The sequence below is a fragment of the Manihot esculenta genome, chromosome 9 (genome assembly GCF_001659605.2).
Source record: "Manihot esculenta cultivar AM560-2 chromosome 9, M.esculenta_v8, whole genome shotgun sequence".
Lineage (NCBI taxonomy): Eukaryota > Viridiplantae > Streptophyta > Magnoliopsida > Malpighiales > Euphorbiaceae > Manihot > Manihot esculenta.
The window spans coordinates 32987402-33003248 of NC_035169.2; the positions used below are offsets into that span (position 1 = coordinate 32987402).

The 15847-nt window shown below is 32.5% G+C and overlaps 3 protein-coding genes across 5 annotated transcripts; all 3 read left to right on the top strand.

Moving 5' to 3' along the window:
* Positions 1 to 208: 208 nt before the first annotated feature.
* On the top strand, positions 209 to 5822 carry LOC110622621 (cellulose synthase-like protein D3). Of its 3 annotated transcripts, none has more exons than XM_021767197.2 (4): positions 209 to 908; positions 1573 to 2471; positions 2878 to 3685; positions 3778 to 5822. In XM_021767197.2, the coding sequence occupies exons 2-4, from the start codon at positions 1606 to 1608 to the stop codon at positions 5539 to 5541; spliced, it is 3438 nt and encodes a 1145-aa protein (XP_021622889.1). In that variant the 5' UTR covers positions 209 to 908; positions 1573 to 1605; the 3' UTR covers positions 5542 to 5822. The 3 variants fall into 3 exon arrangements, with proteins under 3 accessions (XP_021622889.1, XP_021622888.1, XP_043815823.1); XM_021767196.2 differs by having other exon boundaries at positions 209 to 820; XM_043959888.1 differs by having other exon boundaries at positions 209 to 2471.
* A 142-nt stretch (positions 5823 to 5964) lies between these two features.
* Positions 5965 to 7471, top strand: LOC110623315 (FAS1 domain-containing protein SELMODRAFT_448915). Its single transcript, XM_021768231.2, has one exon. The coding sequence runs from the start codon at positions 6684 to 6686 to the stop codon at positions 7419 to 7421; it is 738 nt and encodes a 245-aa protein (XP_021623923.1). The 5' UTR covers positions 5965 to 6683; the 3' UTR covers positions 7422 to 7471.
* Positions 7472 to 11559: 4088 nt separating this feature from the next.
* LOC110622826 (4-coumarate--CoA ligase 2) lies at positions 11560 to 15700 on the top strand. The gene is made up of 6 exons (XM_021767492.2): positions 11560 to 12839; positions 14321 to 14519; positions 14617 to 14762; positions 14925 to 14992; positions 15083 to 15185; positions 15351 to 15700. Exons 1-6 carry the CDS (start codon positions 11787 to 11789, stop codon positions 15471 to 15473), a joined length of 1692 nt encoding a protein of 563 aa, XP_021623184.1. The 5' UTR covers positions 11560 to 11786; the 3' UTR covers positions 15474 to 15700.
* The last annotated feature ends 147 nt before the right edge of the window (positions 15701 to 15847 follow it).

The following is a 15847-nucleotide window of genomic DNA, read 5'->3' on the forward strand; positions in this document are numbered from 1 at the left end:
TATTTTTTTATTATTATAATTATATTTAATTTTATTTTTAAAATAATTTATTATTAATTATTAATATTTCTTAATATTTCATAAAATTTATTTTAAAATGATTATAATCGAAATTAATAAAAAAAAATTGTGTTTATTATACCTTTTATAAAAATAAAATAATATTCCCACCGTCGTCCTCTTCTTCTTCTTCCTTTATCCGTTCATCCACTGTTATTCACCTCACCCACACTCTTTCCATATCTGGCGAAAGGTTACTCTTCAAATTACCATTACTACCCTCCTCATCAACTCTCCTTATCTCTGCCAAAATCCCAAGACTACCCTTTAACTTTATTCTTCTTCTTCTCTCTCTCTCCCATCTTTTTCACACCCATTCCTCTCTAACCCAACAAACATCAAAAGCTACAGCCGGTCGGTCTTGTGCTTCTGGCCGGCGACCCACAAAAACCCGCTTCCTTTTTATTCTTTTTTCATGTTCTTCTTTGGCCTCAAAGCCAAGAACCTTCTCTTTTTTTTTTTTTAATTTTAAAATTACAGTACTTGCCCAGCAAAGCTTTTCGTATTAAATAACTTATTTTAGTCCTGATAATGCCATGTTAGTGGCTTGTAGTTTTGCTCTCACGACTCAGTCTTTCTACTAAGAAATCTTCTAAATGTGAGAAATTGTCGACAGTTGGTGACGTTGAAGCCTTCATTTTTTTTTTCGTTTTTAATGATTTGTTCAAGTTTTGCCGTTCAGTCTCTTTCCTAGCTTTGATTGAATCAAACTAAGGGATCTCTTTGTCCTTAAAGAACCTTTCTTATTTATAAACAGAAGGTAAGCTTTTTTTTCATATCTTAGCACTATGTTCTCGATCTGCTGTTTCTTGGTTTGAAAATATGGATCCATCTTTTCTTGCTTAAAGGTATACATGTTCTGCCGTTAAAGGCGTTTTCTATTTTAGATTACAGCAAATAACTTGTGATTTGGGATCTTGGGTGTCTCAGAGCAACTACTACGATGTTGTTGTGCTCTTATGTTTGTTTCGGTCATGGTGATCTTTCGATTGTGAGTTTGGTTGCTTTCATGTTTTGTTAAATGTGTTGTTTTTCTGCTGATTTTCGGCTAAATTGTGGGGTTTTTGCAATGATGATTTTGTTTGATTGCCGATAAATGTAAGAAAAGATTTTGGATCTTGAATGCTTCTGCTGTTCTCTGCCGCTAGTTTGATTTAAGTTTTTTCGACTAAAATTTGTGTGGCCCTACCTTATAATTTTTTTTTATTAGCAGCCAAACAGAGTTTGTAGATCATCTGTTGCTACTCTGTGAGCTGGTCTATTACCGCGTAGAGATTTTGAAACCTTTGGGAAGATGTTTTGGCAACATTTTTTTGATATGTTGTAAGATTTAGACATGGAAATTATGGTTTCTGAATTGCAGTGGTCTGTTATTAACATGTGAGACAGTTCTATATCGAATCTTAATGGAATTTAGGCAATCTGGTTTTTATTTTTTATGTTTTATGATTTGATCCTACATATATGCAATACATGCTGATGTTAAAATTTTGTGCAATCCTAAAATTTCAGGTTCTGAAGATACTTCTCTGTCCATCATAAAATATGGCCTCAAAATCATTTAAACTTAGTCGATCAAATTTATCAGTGAGCTCAGATGCTACCGACTCGCAGAGGCCTCCACTGCCTCCAACTGTGACATTTGGAAGAAGAACTTCTTCTGGTCGCTATGTCAGCTACTCCAGGGATGATCTTGATAGTGAACTTGGGAGTAGTGATTTCATGAACTATACAGTGCATATACCACCAACCCCCGATAACCAACCCATGGATCCATCTATCTCACAAAAGGTTGAAGAGCAATATGTGTCGAATTCACTTTTTACTGGAGGGTTTAATAGTGTCACACGGGCTCATCTAATGGACAAAGTGATTGATTCTGAGACAAGCCATCCCCAGATGGCTGGTGCCAAGGGGTCCTCTTGTTCAATACCAGGCTGTGATGGCAAGGTCATGAGTGATGAACGTGGTGTGGATATCCTCCCTTGTGAGTGTGATTTTAAAATATGCCGAGATTGCTACATAGATGCAGTGAAAACAGGTGGTGGAATTTGCCCAGGTTGTAAGGAGCCATATAAGAACACTGAATTGGATGAAGTAGCTGTAGAAAATGGGAGGGCACTTCCATTCCCTCAATCTGGAACAGTGTCCAAAATGGAGAGGAGGTTGTCATTGATGAAGTCAACAAAGTCGGTCCTTATGAGGAGCCAGACTGGGGATTTTGACCATAATAGGTGGCTGTTTGAAACTAGGGGGACTTACGGATATGGGAATGCTATATGGCCAGATGATGGGGGTTTTGGCAATGGGAAAGATGAAGAAATTGCTGAATCCAAAGAGTTGATGAATAAATCATGGAGGCCACTTACCCGGAAAGTAAAGATACCAGCTGCTGTTATCAGTCCATATAGGTAGAGTCTCCTTCCTACATCATATTTATATTTATAACATTATGAAAACATTCACTCTTAATTAGAAATTTCGGCCTTTTGGTTTATTAACATTGTGTGGTGTGAGAAGTAACAGTCACTCACTGTCACATTGACATGGTTTTGCACTGGTGATTCTTATATTTCTCAATTATTCTTTCATGAGTGAACAGTTTATCAAATGATGATCATAAATACTAGTATGTTTTTGTTTAATCCTATGAAATCAATTTGTGTGAGGTCTGTCTTCAAAGATAAACAACACCCCTTGTTCATGTTATATACTTTGTCTTATACAATAATAGTATGGTTTAGAGCAGCACCATTTTTTTTAACTCCATTTTATGCTGATGATATGTTGTGCCTTGTGTTGTATCTATGTTTTCAGGCTGCTCATTTGTATTAGGATTGTGGTCCTGGCGTTGTTTTTGACATGGAGAGTTAGACATCCAAATGAGGATGCAATCTGGCTGTGGGGGATGTCTGTTGTTTGTGAGATATGGTTTGCATTTTCTTGGCTTCTTGACCAACTTCCCAAGCTATGTCCAATCAATCGGGCCACAGATCTTAATGTCTTGAAGGAGAAATTTGAAACACCTAGCCCAAGTAACCCCACTGGTAAATCTGATCTCCCAGGTATAGATATCTTCGTATCTACTGCAGATCCAGAGAAAGAACCGCCTCTTGTCACTGCAAATACTATTTTGTCAATCCTAGCTGCTGATTACCCTGTGGAAAAACTTTCTTGTTATGTTTCTGATGACGGAGGTGCGCTTCTGACATTTGAGGCTATGGCGGAAGCAGCAAGTTTTTCTAATATTTGGGTTCCCTTCTGCCGTAAACATGACATTGAGCCCAGGAATCCGGAAACTTACTTCAATTTGAAGAGGGATCCTTATAAGAACAAAGTGCGCCCAGATTTTGTCAAGGATCGCAGAAGAGTGAAGCGTGAATATGATGAGTTCAAGGTCCGAATCAATGGTTTGCCTGATTCCATTCGCCGCCGATCTGATGCTTATCATGCTCGTGAAGAAATCAAGGCAATGAAACATCAAAGACAGAATAGAGATGATGAACCTGTGGAGAGTGTAAAGATTCCAAAAGCTACATGGATGGCTGATGGTACCCACTGGCCAGGGACTTGGATGCATCCTGCACTGGAGCATTCTAAGGGTGACCATGCTGGTATAATACAGGTATCATTTTTATTGTTGAGCATTCTGCTAGTTATTCAAATTTATCTTTTAAAGATGGCATGAGCTGAAATCATCAATTTTGTGTGATGCAGGTGATGTTGAAACCTCCTAGTGATGAACCACTGCATGGAAATGCTGATGATACAAAGATCCTTGATTTTACGGATGTTGATATTCGTCTCCCATTACTTGTTTATGTTTCTCGTGAGAAACGTCCTGGATATGACCACAACAAGAAGGCAGGGGCCATGAATGCGCTTGTTAGAGCCTCAGCCATTATGTCTAATGGCCCCTTCATTCTCAACCTTGATTGTGACCATTACATTTACAACTCTCAAGCAATGAGAGAAGGCATGTGCTTCATGATGGATCAGGGAGGTGATCGCATTTGTTATGTTCAGTTTCCTCAGAGGTTTGAGGGTATTGACCCTTCTGATCGATATGCTAATAACAACACTGTTTTCTTTGATATCAATATGCGCGCTCTTGATGGTCTCATGGGTCCAGTCTATGTTGGTACTGGATGTCTTTTTAGAAGAACTGCTCTGTATGGCTTTGATCCTCCTCGAGCAAAAGAATATCACCCAGGTTGCTTCAGCTGTTGCTTTGCCCGTCGCAAGAAGCATTCCTCTGTTGGGAACACCCCAGTAGAGAACAGGGCCTTAAGAATGGGTGATTCTGATGATGATGATGAAGAGATGAACCTCTCGCAGTTTCCTAAGATGTTTGGCAACTCAAGTTTCCTCATTGATTCAATCCCAGTGTCAGAATTTCAAGGTCGCCCCCTTGCTGATCACCCAGCTGTAAAGAATGGACGCCCACCTGGTGCTCTTACCATTCCTCGTGAACTTCTTGATGCATCAACTGTTGCAGAGGCAGTTAGTGTCATCTCTTGCTGGTATGAAGATAAGACAGAGTGGGGACAGCGAGTTGGGTGGATTTATGGGTCTGTTACTGAAGATGTTGTCACTGGTTATAGGATGCACAACAGGGGATGGAAATCAGTCTATTGTGTCACCAAGCGTGATGCCTTCCGTGGCACTGCACCAATCAATCTCACAGATAGGCTTCATCAAGTCCTCAGGTGGGCTACTGGTTCTGTTGAGATTTTCTTCTCTCGCAACAATGCCCTTCTAGCCAGCCCAAGAATGAAACTTCTGCAGAGGATAGCATATCTCAATGTTGGAATCTACCCATTTACTTCAATCTTCCTGATTGTCTACTGCTTCCTACCTGCATTGTCTCTCTTCTCCGGCCAGTTCATCGTCCAGACCCTTAATGTTACTTTCCTCGTCTACCTGCTCGTGATCTCTCTCACTCTATGTTTACTTGCTTTGCTTGAGGTCAAATGGTCTGGTATTGCACTAGAGGAGTGGTGGAGAAATGAACAGTTCTGGTTAATCGGAGGGACTAGCGCCCACCTGGCTGCTGTGCTTCAGGGGTTGTTGAAAGTTATTGCAGGAATCGAAATCTCTTTCACCTTGACCTCGAAATCAGCTGGTGATGATGTTGATGATGAATTTGCGGACCTTTACATTGTCAAATGGTCATCCTTGATGATACCACCAATCGTGATCATGATGCTCAACATAATTGCAATAGCTGTTGGATTTAGCCGCACAATATATAGTGTCATACCGCAGTGGAGCCGTCTAATAGGTGGTGTTTTCTTCAGTTTCTGGGTATTGGCTCATCTCTACCCTTTCGCTAAAGGGCTGATGGGGCGACGAGGAAGAACACCGACCATTGTTTTTGTGTGGTCGGGACTTATCGCAATCACCATATCACTCCTCTGGGTGGCTATTAATCCCCCCTCTAATACTGACCAAATCGGAGGCTCATTCCAGTTCCCTTGACAGGCCATTCATTTCTCTGGAGTTGCATTTGTTCAATGACATTCCTTCATTACATTTTTTTTTTCACCTTAAAAATTTTAATGTTGGACAGAAAACTAGGCATGTTCAGTTTGTTGTCTTCGTTTCAACTGGTGATTACTTGGGTTGCAAGTTGTAGTGAAAGTTAGCAGACATTATAGTACCAGTTGCTGGATGGATGACTAGGAATATGCTTATTGTGTTCTTTTGTAATGTAGAAAGGTGAACAACATCAATTTAAAAAAGTTTGTTGCTTCTTCTTACGTCGATTAATAGTAAATTTAGTAGAATAACTATTTTTTTAATAAAATAAAAAATAAAAAATTAAATTGTTTATTATTAAAAAAAGTTAAAAATTAAATTGTAAACTCTATTAAATTTTAAAAATTGAACTGTAATTATCTAAATTTTAAACTGAAATAAAATCATTTATTTTTTTTCAAATTTATCTCCCTATGGATGTGAAGTAATATTATCAGAATTTCATAATGTCGTTTTATTCCATATACTGCCATGAAAGATTTACATTTGAGGTCTTATTATGGTTTTAAACAAAAGCAGTATTGTTATTATTATTAAAACTATCAAAGATTATTGGTTTATTTCAAAATTTATAAATTAAAAAATAACGATTGAATTTGAAAAAGAGATGATTTGAGTATTTGATAAAAATAAAACTAATAAAGATTTTCAATGGTAATATCATCTCAAATTGAGCTGGTTGAAACTTAAACATCTAAAAAACAAAGGGGGAAATGAATCTTACCCAAGAAAAAAACTTTCTTTCTGTTTAGTCTCTGACAGCAATTCTCCAAACAAAACCAGTTCAGAGATTCAAAAAATTCAGCAACATCTCAGGCAACCAAAATGGAGAAAATTGGAATGAATAAACAAATAGAAAAACCCTGAAACAGAGAAGAAGTTGTTGACGCGGAAAATCTGGAATGTTCACATGTAAATATTTCCCCAGAAAAACCTGAAAACATGCAGGAAACATGAACAACTTAATTAGTTGTTGAAGCAGCTGAGATGCATGTCCAAGCTAACCTCCCTTATTACAATCCTGAAACTAACATGCATTCTCTTCATAAAGCAAACATCAAATCATCCGAAAAAGGACAGAGATGTCTTCATCAGGGTTCCAGAAAGCAACCCACATGGCCGTGCTGCTGCTTCTCTTCCTGGCTCTTATCTCAGCAGCAGCAGCTACAGACACCGCTCCAAAAACCCATGATCTTGATGTTGCTATTGAGGAAATGGCAAAAGCAAATTACTTCACTTTTATCACCCTCATCAAAATGTCTCCTCTTGATAATAAAATTCTTGGGAATGTCACTTTCTTGATGCCCAACGACAGAATCCTGTCAAAAACCAACATCCTGCGAGATTCTGTTTCTGAGTTTCTGCTTCGCCATTCAATTCCATCACCTTTGCTGTTTGATCACCTTCGACATATCCCATCAGGTTCCACGATTCCAAGTTCTGAACCTGAATACATCCTTAACATTAACAACGGAGGCCGGAGGAGTTTCTTTCTCAACAACGTTAAAATCATTAGCCCAAACATATGCACTGCAGGCTCCTCCATCCGCTGCCATGGCATTGATGGGGTGTTGTCTCCGATCAACAAGATACCACCTGAAAGTTGCTCTAACACCAGTAGAACTCCGGCGGTTGTGACCACACCACAAACACCATCATCACGAGCACCGATAGCCCCTCCAGTGGGCGACCCCATTCAGATTCCTGTGGCTGCACCCGAACCTGTTGGTCCAAAAAAATCAGGGTCCTGCATGTCTCATGAAGGATTATTGAATTTCTTAGTGACTCTTGTTATTTCAATAATGGTGTTCAATATATAGTTTTGTACTTGGGAACCTTGTGAGTGCTGGATTGAGTTGCTGGTTTTGGAATATTTGTACATGGCTGAAATTGGGATATTATTTTCTTGATCAAGTGCCACTCAATCTATTGTTACATTACTAGAATCCTGATAGCATAAAATAGGTTAAATTCATTTGCAAAAAAAAAAGAAAAAAACTTCCAAGATATTATATAACTGAAATGACTTTATATATTTACGTTACGAATCTATATAAATCTAATTTAAATAAATTTTTTCTTGAACAATGGTTAGAGTTGCTTTAACTCATTCATTGTTTTTTTGTACATCTTTTATTTGAAGTAAAGTATCAAAAGAAAAAATAAATAAAGTGAAATGGTTCGATCCAAATAATTTTTTAATTTATTATTTATTTGACCTAAAATGGTTAATATAATTACTAGCTCCACTTTTTTCATAAATTTATTGGCTTTTTCTGACACAGATAACTCTTATACTAATTGAATTGAAACAGTTCGACTCAAACTGATCCAAATAACTTTTAGATACTTTTTCACTTAACATTAAATAGTTAATCCAAATTATTTATTAATTTCGTACTAATATGCGGTTTTGATTTAATTTATTTTACCAATTGAACGCTTTTCTATAAATAAATTTGTCAACGTTACATAAATAATAAAAAATAAAATAAAAGTCACTTATTGCATAAACTAAAAGTTTTAAATGCTATATTGATTTTTTTTTTGGAGAAAACCAATATAATTGAGACCCTTTATATTGCACAGACATAAGAGGTTCGTGCAAGGTGAGGCCAACCGACCTAATCCACAAAATCTAGTTGTCTGTTCAATTTGATTACAAAATACAATTGGATTTTGCGAAAGACACAGTTAACTACTTAGCCCATTTCTTACTATGATAAAAATATTACTTCCTTTCTCCTATAATTTTTATTTATTATATTTTTTTATATATATTAAAAAATATAATTTTTTAATTATATTTATTTTAAATATATTAAATTTTATTAAATATTAAAAAAATATTTTAAAAATAAAATAAAATTATAATAATCAATTTATATATTATTATAGTCTGCAATTTTGTTATGCATTTAGAGTTTTGATAGCCTATAATTTTTTGGAATGTAATCTGATAGAGAGAAAATATATTTGTAGGGCCTTGGGCCACGTCTGTGACTTACACTTATTAATGAAATTTCCATTTTTTTAAAAAAAATCTAAAGATGTGTTTAGTTATAAAAAAATATGCTTTTTTTTAAAAAAAAAAAAATATTTTTTAGAAAATTAAAAAATGTGTTCATTTTAATTTTTTTATTCTAATTGAAAAATAAAAAATATTCTTTTTCTAGATTTTATAAAAAAATGAAAACTTATTTTCTATAATTTTTATTGTTTTAAAAATTTGAAAAATATAATTTTTTTAAAATAAAAAATACAAAACTCAACGATATAGAATTTTTAATAATTATATTTATTTAAATATGCATAATTTTTTCTTTTTATTTTAAATTAATGTAAAATATATGAATTTTTCTCTTTATTTTAAATTAATATAAAAATTAAAGTAGAAATATTATAAAAAAATTAAACATATTTTTAAAAAAAATAATAATTTAAATAGATTTTCTAATTTTTCTAGAGAAAATAATTTTCAAATTTTTCATAAAAAATAAAATAAAGAAAATGAAAATAAAAAATATTTTTTAAAGTAAACACACCCTAAATATTTTTTTTATAAATATACTAAAAATTTATTTCAGATAATCGTTAGAAAAGATTAATAATTTGACATATAATTATGATTGTGAAATAAAATTGTCAAAATTGTTTTCCAATATTATCAATATAATACTTCTCCAAAAATTAATTTACACATACTTGAAGTTACAACCTAATTTCATTTAAATGGAAATAAAATTTAGTTGTTGAATTACTCACTGATCCTATTAAAATAACTAATTTTTAGTTTATTATTATTAAATTAAAAAGTATTAAATACTTTATATTTTAGGTAACAGTAATACCAATAAAACAAAATTTTATTTTTATTTTTATAATAATTTTTTTTTAAATGAGTATCGGAGAGATTAAGAGAGTATAATTCGAGATTTCTCAGATTTATTCAAATGCACTTACTATTATATTAAACCTGTGAATTTACTATTAAATTAAACCTATAAATACATATTTTTATAATGATTAAAGTTACGGTAGTAAAATATTTTAATTATGAAGTGTGTGTATACGTAGTGGTAAATAAAATAACAATGTATTATCGTATAAAGGCCACAAACTATAATATAATAATATTTCATATTATTTTAAATTAATAAATTGTAAATATTAAAATATTAAATAAAAAATAGTTACACACAACAATGAAATTTATATTTAATGATATAATTAATACAAGTAGAATATCAAAAGCTATAATTAATTATAATTATAAATAATGAAAACCAAATAAAAAAAGAGCATAGGCCTTATATATGTATATGTGATTAAAAAACAATTAAATCATCTGAATTATAGCAAAATACTCAATAATTTTCACTTGTCATTTATATTTTTATTAATTACTCCAACACTAAATAATATTAGAAAATATAATAAAATAATGAATAAAAATTATATTAATTTAAGACGAGTACTTAATATGATATAATAATCGTTTAAAACAAATCATAAATCGTCACTATAAAATAATATCATACAGTAATAATTTGATAAACTAATAGTATATCAAGACTCGCACTTTTTAAATATGATAAAATTTCATAAAAAGTTATCGTTATCGGATATAATTCAGTAGATATCATTATATCTTTAATCGCAGAATTTTGTATTCATTAGTTCATATAAGACGAATTTAAAAAATATTTAATAACTAACTTTATTTTTTTATAGCGTAAAAATTAAGATATATATTTTTACACAATTATTTTAAATTTTAAGTAATTTATTATATTTACTTATTCTATTATTTTACTTATTTGAGTGTAACTGTTTATAGGTGTCAATCACTCCGTTCTTCCCTGATTGATCAATTGCAATCATAGTTCAAATTATTAATATCTCTTAATTAAGGTTCAATAAATTCTTTCTAATATTGGAGGGATAGGAGAATCAATAGAAATATAAAATCTTTTGAGATTGAGTCTAAAGTATTTAGTAGAAATAATTAAAAATAAAAATAATAATAGAGTAGATGAAAGAAAAAACCTTGAGAGAGTATTTTTTCTAAAATTGTTGGATAGGTGTCAGATTAATGAACTAAACTATTAATTATTTATAGGTAACACAACAACTGTTATTTTAGAATTTTTTTTCTCAAATTATTTATTACTTTGAAAATTTTAAAATAATAGTAATTTTTATTTTCTACATATACTATTTAAATCATTTAATTTTAATATGTGAAAAACATGACTATTTAAAATATATTTTAAATAAATTATTATAATTTTTTAAATTAAAATTATTAATTAGCTTTATTAGTTTGAGTTAATATTGCATTGAATTTTTCCAAAATATTGGCCATATGCCATTTTAATTTATTAGTTAATATTATTATTAATTATATTCAAATTATTTTTAAATAATTACAACAAAAAAATATTTCTAAGAAATTGAATAAATATTTATTATATTTATTATTAGACATAATGATAAATTTTGAAAAAAAATTATTTGTTTTAAGTGAAAAATAATTTTAAATAAAATAATTTTAAAAAGTTACAAATAAAAATAAAATAACTTTCTAATTATACCATATTTAAGTTTTATTGAATAATAAACTCATTATTAATAAAATATATTTTAAATTAAATAGTAATAGATAATTTGAATTCTTATTTAAAAAAATAAACAATAAAAATATTATTATAGAATTTTAAATTCATTAACATTATTATTTCCGATTGTTTCAATTTGAATGTTTTTCTAATAAATTAATTAAAATAAATAATTTTATTAAGGGAAAATGGTATTAAAATAAAAAAGAGAAATAAAAAATTGAAGGGGGGAGAGTTAGGTAAAGGGAAAAGCTTTATTAGACGAGAGAAGTAAGCAAGTGGGGTTTGGTTTCTTGAACGTGAGATAGAGCATATGCATAACTCACTCCCTTTTCCATACTTTCTCCTTCTCCTTCCCTTCTAATATCTATCAATTTTACACCTACTTCTCTCTCACCCACTCTTTCAACCTACCCTCTCTCTTCCCCCCCTCCCCTTTTATTTATTTCTCTCTCTCTCTTCCCTTCATTTCCAGACATAATCTCCTTTCTTCTGTTATGTTCTGTTAACATCTCTCTCCATTACAAGCTGCTTCAGACACAGGAATTAACAGGTCCAAGAATCATGATATCTATTGCTTCCCTTGAACTTGAACCTTCCAAGCCTGAAGTCTCTCCTCCTCACAATTCTGATGCCCATATTTTCAGATCAAAATTGCCTGACATTCCCATCTCTAACCACCTTTCTCTCCATGCATACTGCTTTGAGAATCTCTTAAGTTTTGCTGATAGGCCATGTCTTATTTCAGGCTCCACTGGCAAGACATATTCTTTTGCTGAAACCCACCTCGTATCTCAGAAGTGTGCTGCTGGGTTGTCCAATTTGGGCATAAACAAAGGTGATGTCGTCATGATTCTCCTACAAAATTGTCCTGAATTTGTCTTCTCTTTCATGGGTGCTTCCATGATTGGTGCAGTCACCACCACTGCCAATCCATTTTATACTTCAAATGAAATATTCAAACAGTTTACTTCTTCTCGTGCCAAGCTGATCATTACGCAATCTCAATACGTTGATAAGCTAAGAGATTCCCAAGAAAACCAACCAAAACTCGGCCAAGATTTTAATGTTATCACCATTGATGACCCACCTGAGAATTGTCTTCATTTCACGGTGCTTTCAGAGGCCAAGGAGAGCGAAATCCCAGATGTAACAATCCACCCTGACGATCCTGTTGCATTGCCCTTCTCTTCAGGAACCACAGGGCTTCCTAAAGGAGTCATATTAACCCACAAGAGCTTGATAACGAGTGTGGCTCAGCAAGTTGATGGAGAGAACCCAAACTTATACTTGAAACAAGAAGACGTTGTGTTGTGTGTTCTGCCTCTGTTTCATATATATTCACTCAACAGTGTTTTGCTCTGCTCGCTGAGAGCTGGGGCAGCGGTTTTGTTCATGCAAAAATTTGAGATAGGAGCATTGCTAGAGCTAATTCAGAAGCATAAGGTGTCGGTAGCAGCGGTGGTGCCACCGCTAGTGCTGGCGTTGGCAAAGAATCCGATGGTGGCAGGGTTCGACCTGAGCTCGATCAGAGTGGTGCTGTCAGGGGCCGCGCCGCTGGGGAAAGAGCTGGAGGATGCTCTACGGAGTAGGGTGCCACAGGCGATATTAGGACAGGTCAGTATAATGACATGACAGTGGTTTTGCTTATGAGTTGTGAATGATAGCATGCTACGCAATTTTCTCTGCGTTTTAACTGAAAAACTTTAAAGCATTGTGTCGTTTTGCATTTTTTTTCCACCCTGAATCGGTGTCGTTTTCTGCACACAAACGTAGGGGTACAGGATTGAAAAATTTTAAAAATATAATAATATTTGAAGATCGAGTGGGTTACGAAAAATTATTTATTTTTAATTTTTTCTTAGTTATTATTATAATAATTAAAATTATTAAAATAATTAATATTATATTAAATATAAATAATTAGATAAATTTATATAAAAAGAGAAAAATTGATAGAAGAATTATAGAATAATAAATTTAATTTAATACAATAAATGGAAAGGGAAAAGAAGAAATAAATGCATGAAAAGAGCAGTGGAAGAAGATGTGGTGGTGGTGGGAAGTAGGAAGATGAGTATGGCCAGCATTAATGACGTCGCTGAGATCTGATTCACACGTCGGAAAAGCGTAACGTGGCCATCACAATCTCACAACTTTGGATAACAGATCGGCCAAATTCTTGAACACGCTGGAGTTTACATACCAATTTAATCTAAACTTGACATAATAAAAATATTATTTAAAATATAATAGAGACCACGTGTTAATATAATATTTTAATTTTTAATTAATTAAATATATAAATATTCGTAATTCGATTCTGCCAAAGATTGCTTAGCCAATTTTGCGGCTAATAACAGCTCCAATCTCCCTAAGGTAGTTGCTTTCATTCTCTTGCTTCTATTATGAGATTTGAAAATTTCACATTATCCAGATTTTCTTTGTGATATGATAGGTAGCAAATTTGATGACTTTTTTAGACAATAATTTTAGTATTTAAAAAAAAAAAATCCAATTCCTCTTTTTTTTTTATTTTAAATAATGCTTTTTTTTACAATCTTATTGAGTCTTTTCATTGTCTATCACCTCCCATGGTTTTAATTATTATTATTAAATTATTATAATGAAATTCTATTTCCTTCATTAATCAATTTGAAATTTATAACTCAAGGGCTAAAAAATATAATCCTTAAATCAAATAAAAGTATACCTACTTCTACTCATACAAATTAAAATTTTTTTTATTAATATAGATAAATTAATAAAAAGTTAAATACATAATTAGCTACCGACCATTATCCAAAAAGTTAATTTACATGAAAATGTTAATTTTTTTATCACTTAACTTTATTACAAAAATATAACTATTTAATCCTACAGCTATACATAATTTATATATATTTTAAATTTTTTAAGATTAAATAGTTATATTTTATAAAGTTTAAAGGTTGAATAATTATAATTTATAAAATTTAGGGGTCAAATATGTATTTGAGCTAAATAAAATTTTTGAATATATACTCATGTTTTTAAAGTATTTTTACAAACACACAATAAATTGGAGAGAAGTATGATTGAGAAGTAATGAGGTGCAGGGGTACGGCATGACAGAGGCAGGGCCAGTGCTATCAATGTGCTTAGGATTTGCAAAGCAGCCATTTCCAACCAAGTCAGGTTCATGTGGCACTGTGGTTAGAAATGCAGAGCTCAAGGTCATTGACCCTGAAACTGGCTGCTCCCTTGGCTACAACCAACCTGGTGAAATTTGCATTCGTGGGCAACAAATTATGAAAGGTGCCTGCCTCTTTGCCTGTCCTAAAACGTTGGCGTTTTGTATTGTTTAACTTGTAATTGACTAATTTTTATTTGAGGTTGTGAAAATAATTTATAGGGTATTTGAATGATCTGGAGGCCACAGCAAATACCATAGATGTTGAAGGTTGGCTTCATACTGGAGACATTGGTTATGTAGATGATGATGAGGAGGTTTTCATTGTTGATAGAGTCAAGGAAATTATCAAATTCAAAGGCTTCCAAGTATGTGTTATGCTTCCATTCTACTTTGTATATATATATATTTTCCTCATAAAAATTCATTTTTTTAAAATTATGGACGGTAAAGTTCATCACTTGATACATGCGCACTGAATAATTTTCCGAAAAAATGTGTTTGCTTGTGTTTTTTAATGTTGTGTTCAGGTGCCACCAGCAGAGCTTGAGGCCCTCCTGGTAAACCACCCATCAATTGCAGATGCTGCTGTTGTCCCGTAAGTTGCATTACAAAATACCAATAATTCATAATTAAAAGAGATGTCAAAGCCCATAGGCAGTTAACAAATTCTCTAATTTATTATTAGGCAAAAAGATGAAGTTGCTGGAGAAGCTCCTGTTGCATTTGTAGTTCCATCAAATGGGTTCGAGCTCACTGAGGAGGCCGTAAAAGATTACATAGCAAAACAGGCAAGTCTAGAATAGACCAAGGTTTTAGGGTTTCGGATAAGTACTGGTTTATTAAAGGCAGATGCAGCAAACTAATATTTCATTTGCAAGCACTTATTACACCACTGAATTATTAGGCTGATTTCAACTCCTAATTTATTATATCTTAGCATTTTCTTCAAACAGGTGGTGTTCTACAAGAAACTGCACAAAGTGTACTTTGTTCATGCAATTCCCAAGTCTCCCTCTGGAAAGATATTAAGGAAAGACATCAAAGCCAAGCTGGCGTCAACCTCCTCAGTGTCTTAGAATTTTTTTTCTTACTAGTTCTGTTAGGCAAGGTCCTTCTGTGGTTTGCTGGCACTAGACTACAAGAAACCCTCCCGTAAATTTTCTATTTTTCTTCTTCTATTATTATTTTATATTTTCTATTCGCATGTGATGTAATTCTTTTCTATATGCACGGGATGTAATTTGATGGCTAAGTTACCACTAGGTTCTTAATAAGAGTGGGAAAACAAATCGTGGAATGATTACTTTTTGTCTCTACGCAAACCACTTTATCATATTAAAATGGTAAACCCAACTAATAGTATAAAGACATATAATTAAAAATTTATAAATAAAAATTATTCACTAGACCCGTATCACTATTAAAAATATATTTATATGAAAGTGAAATT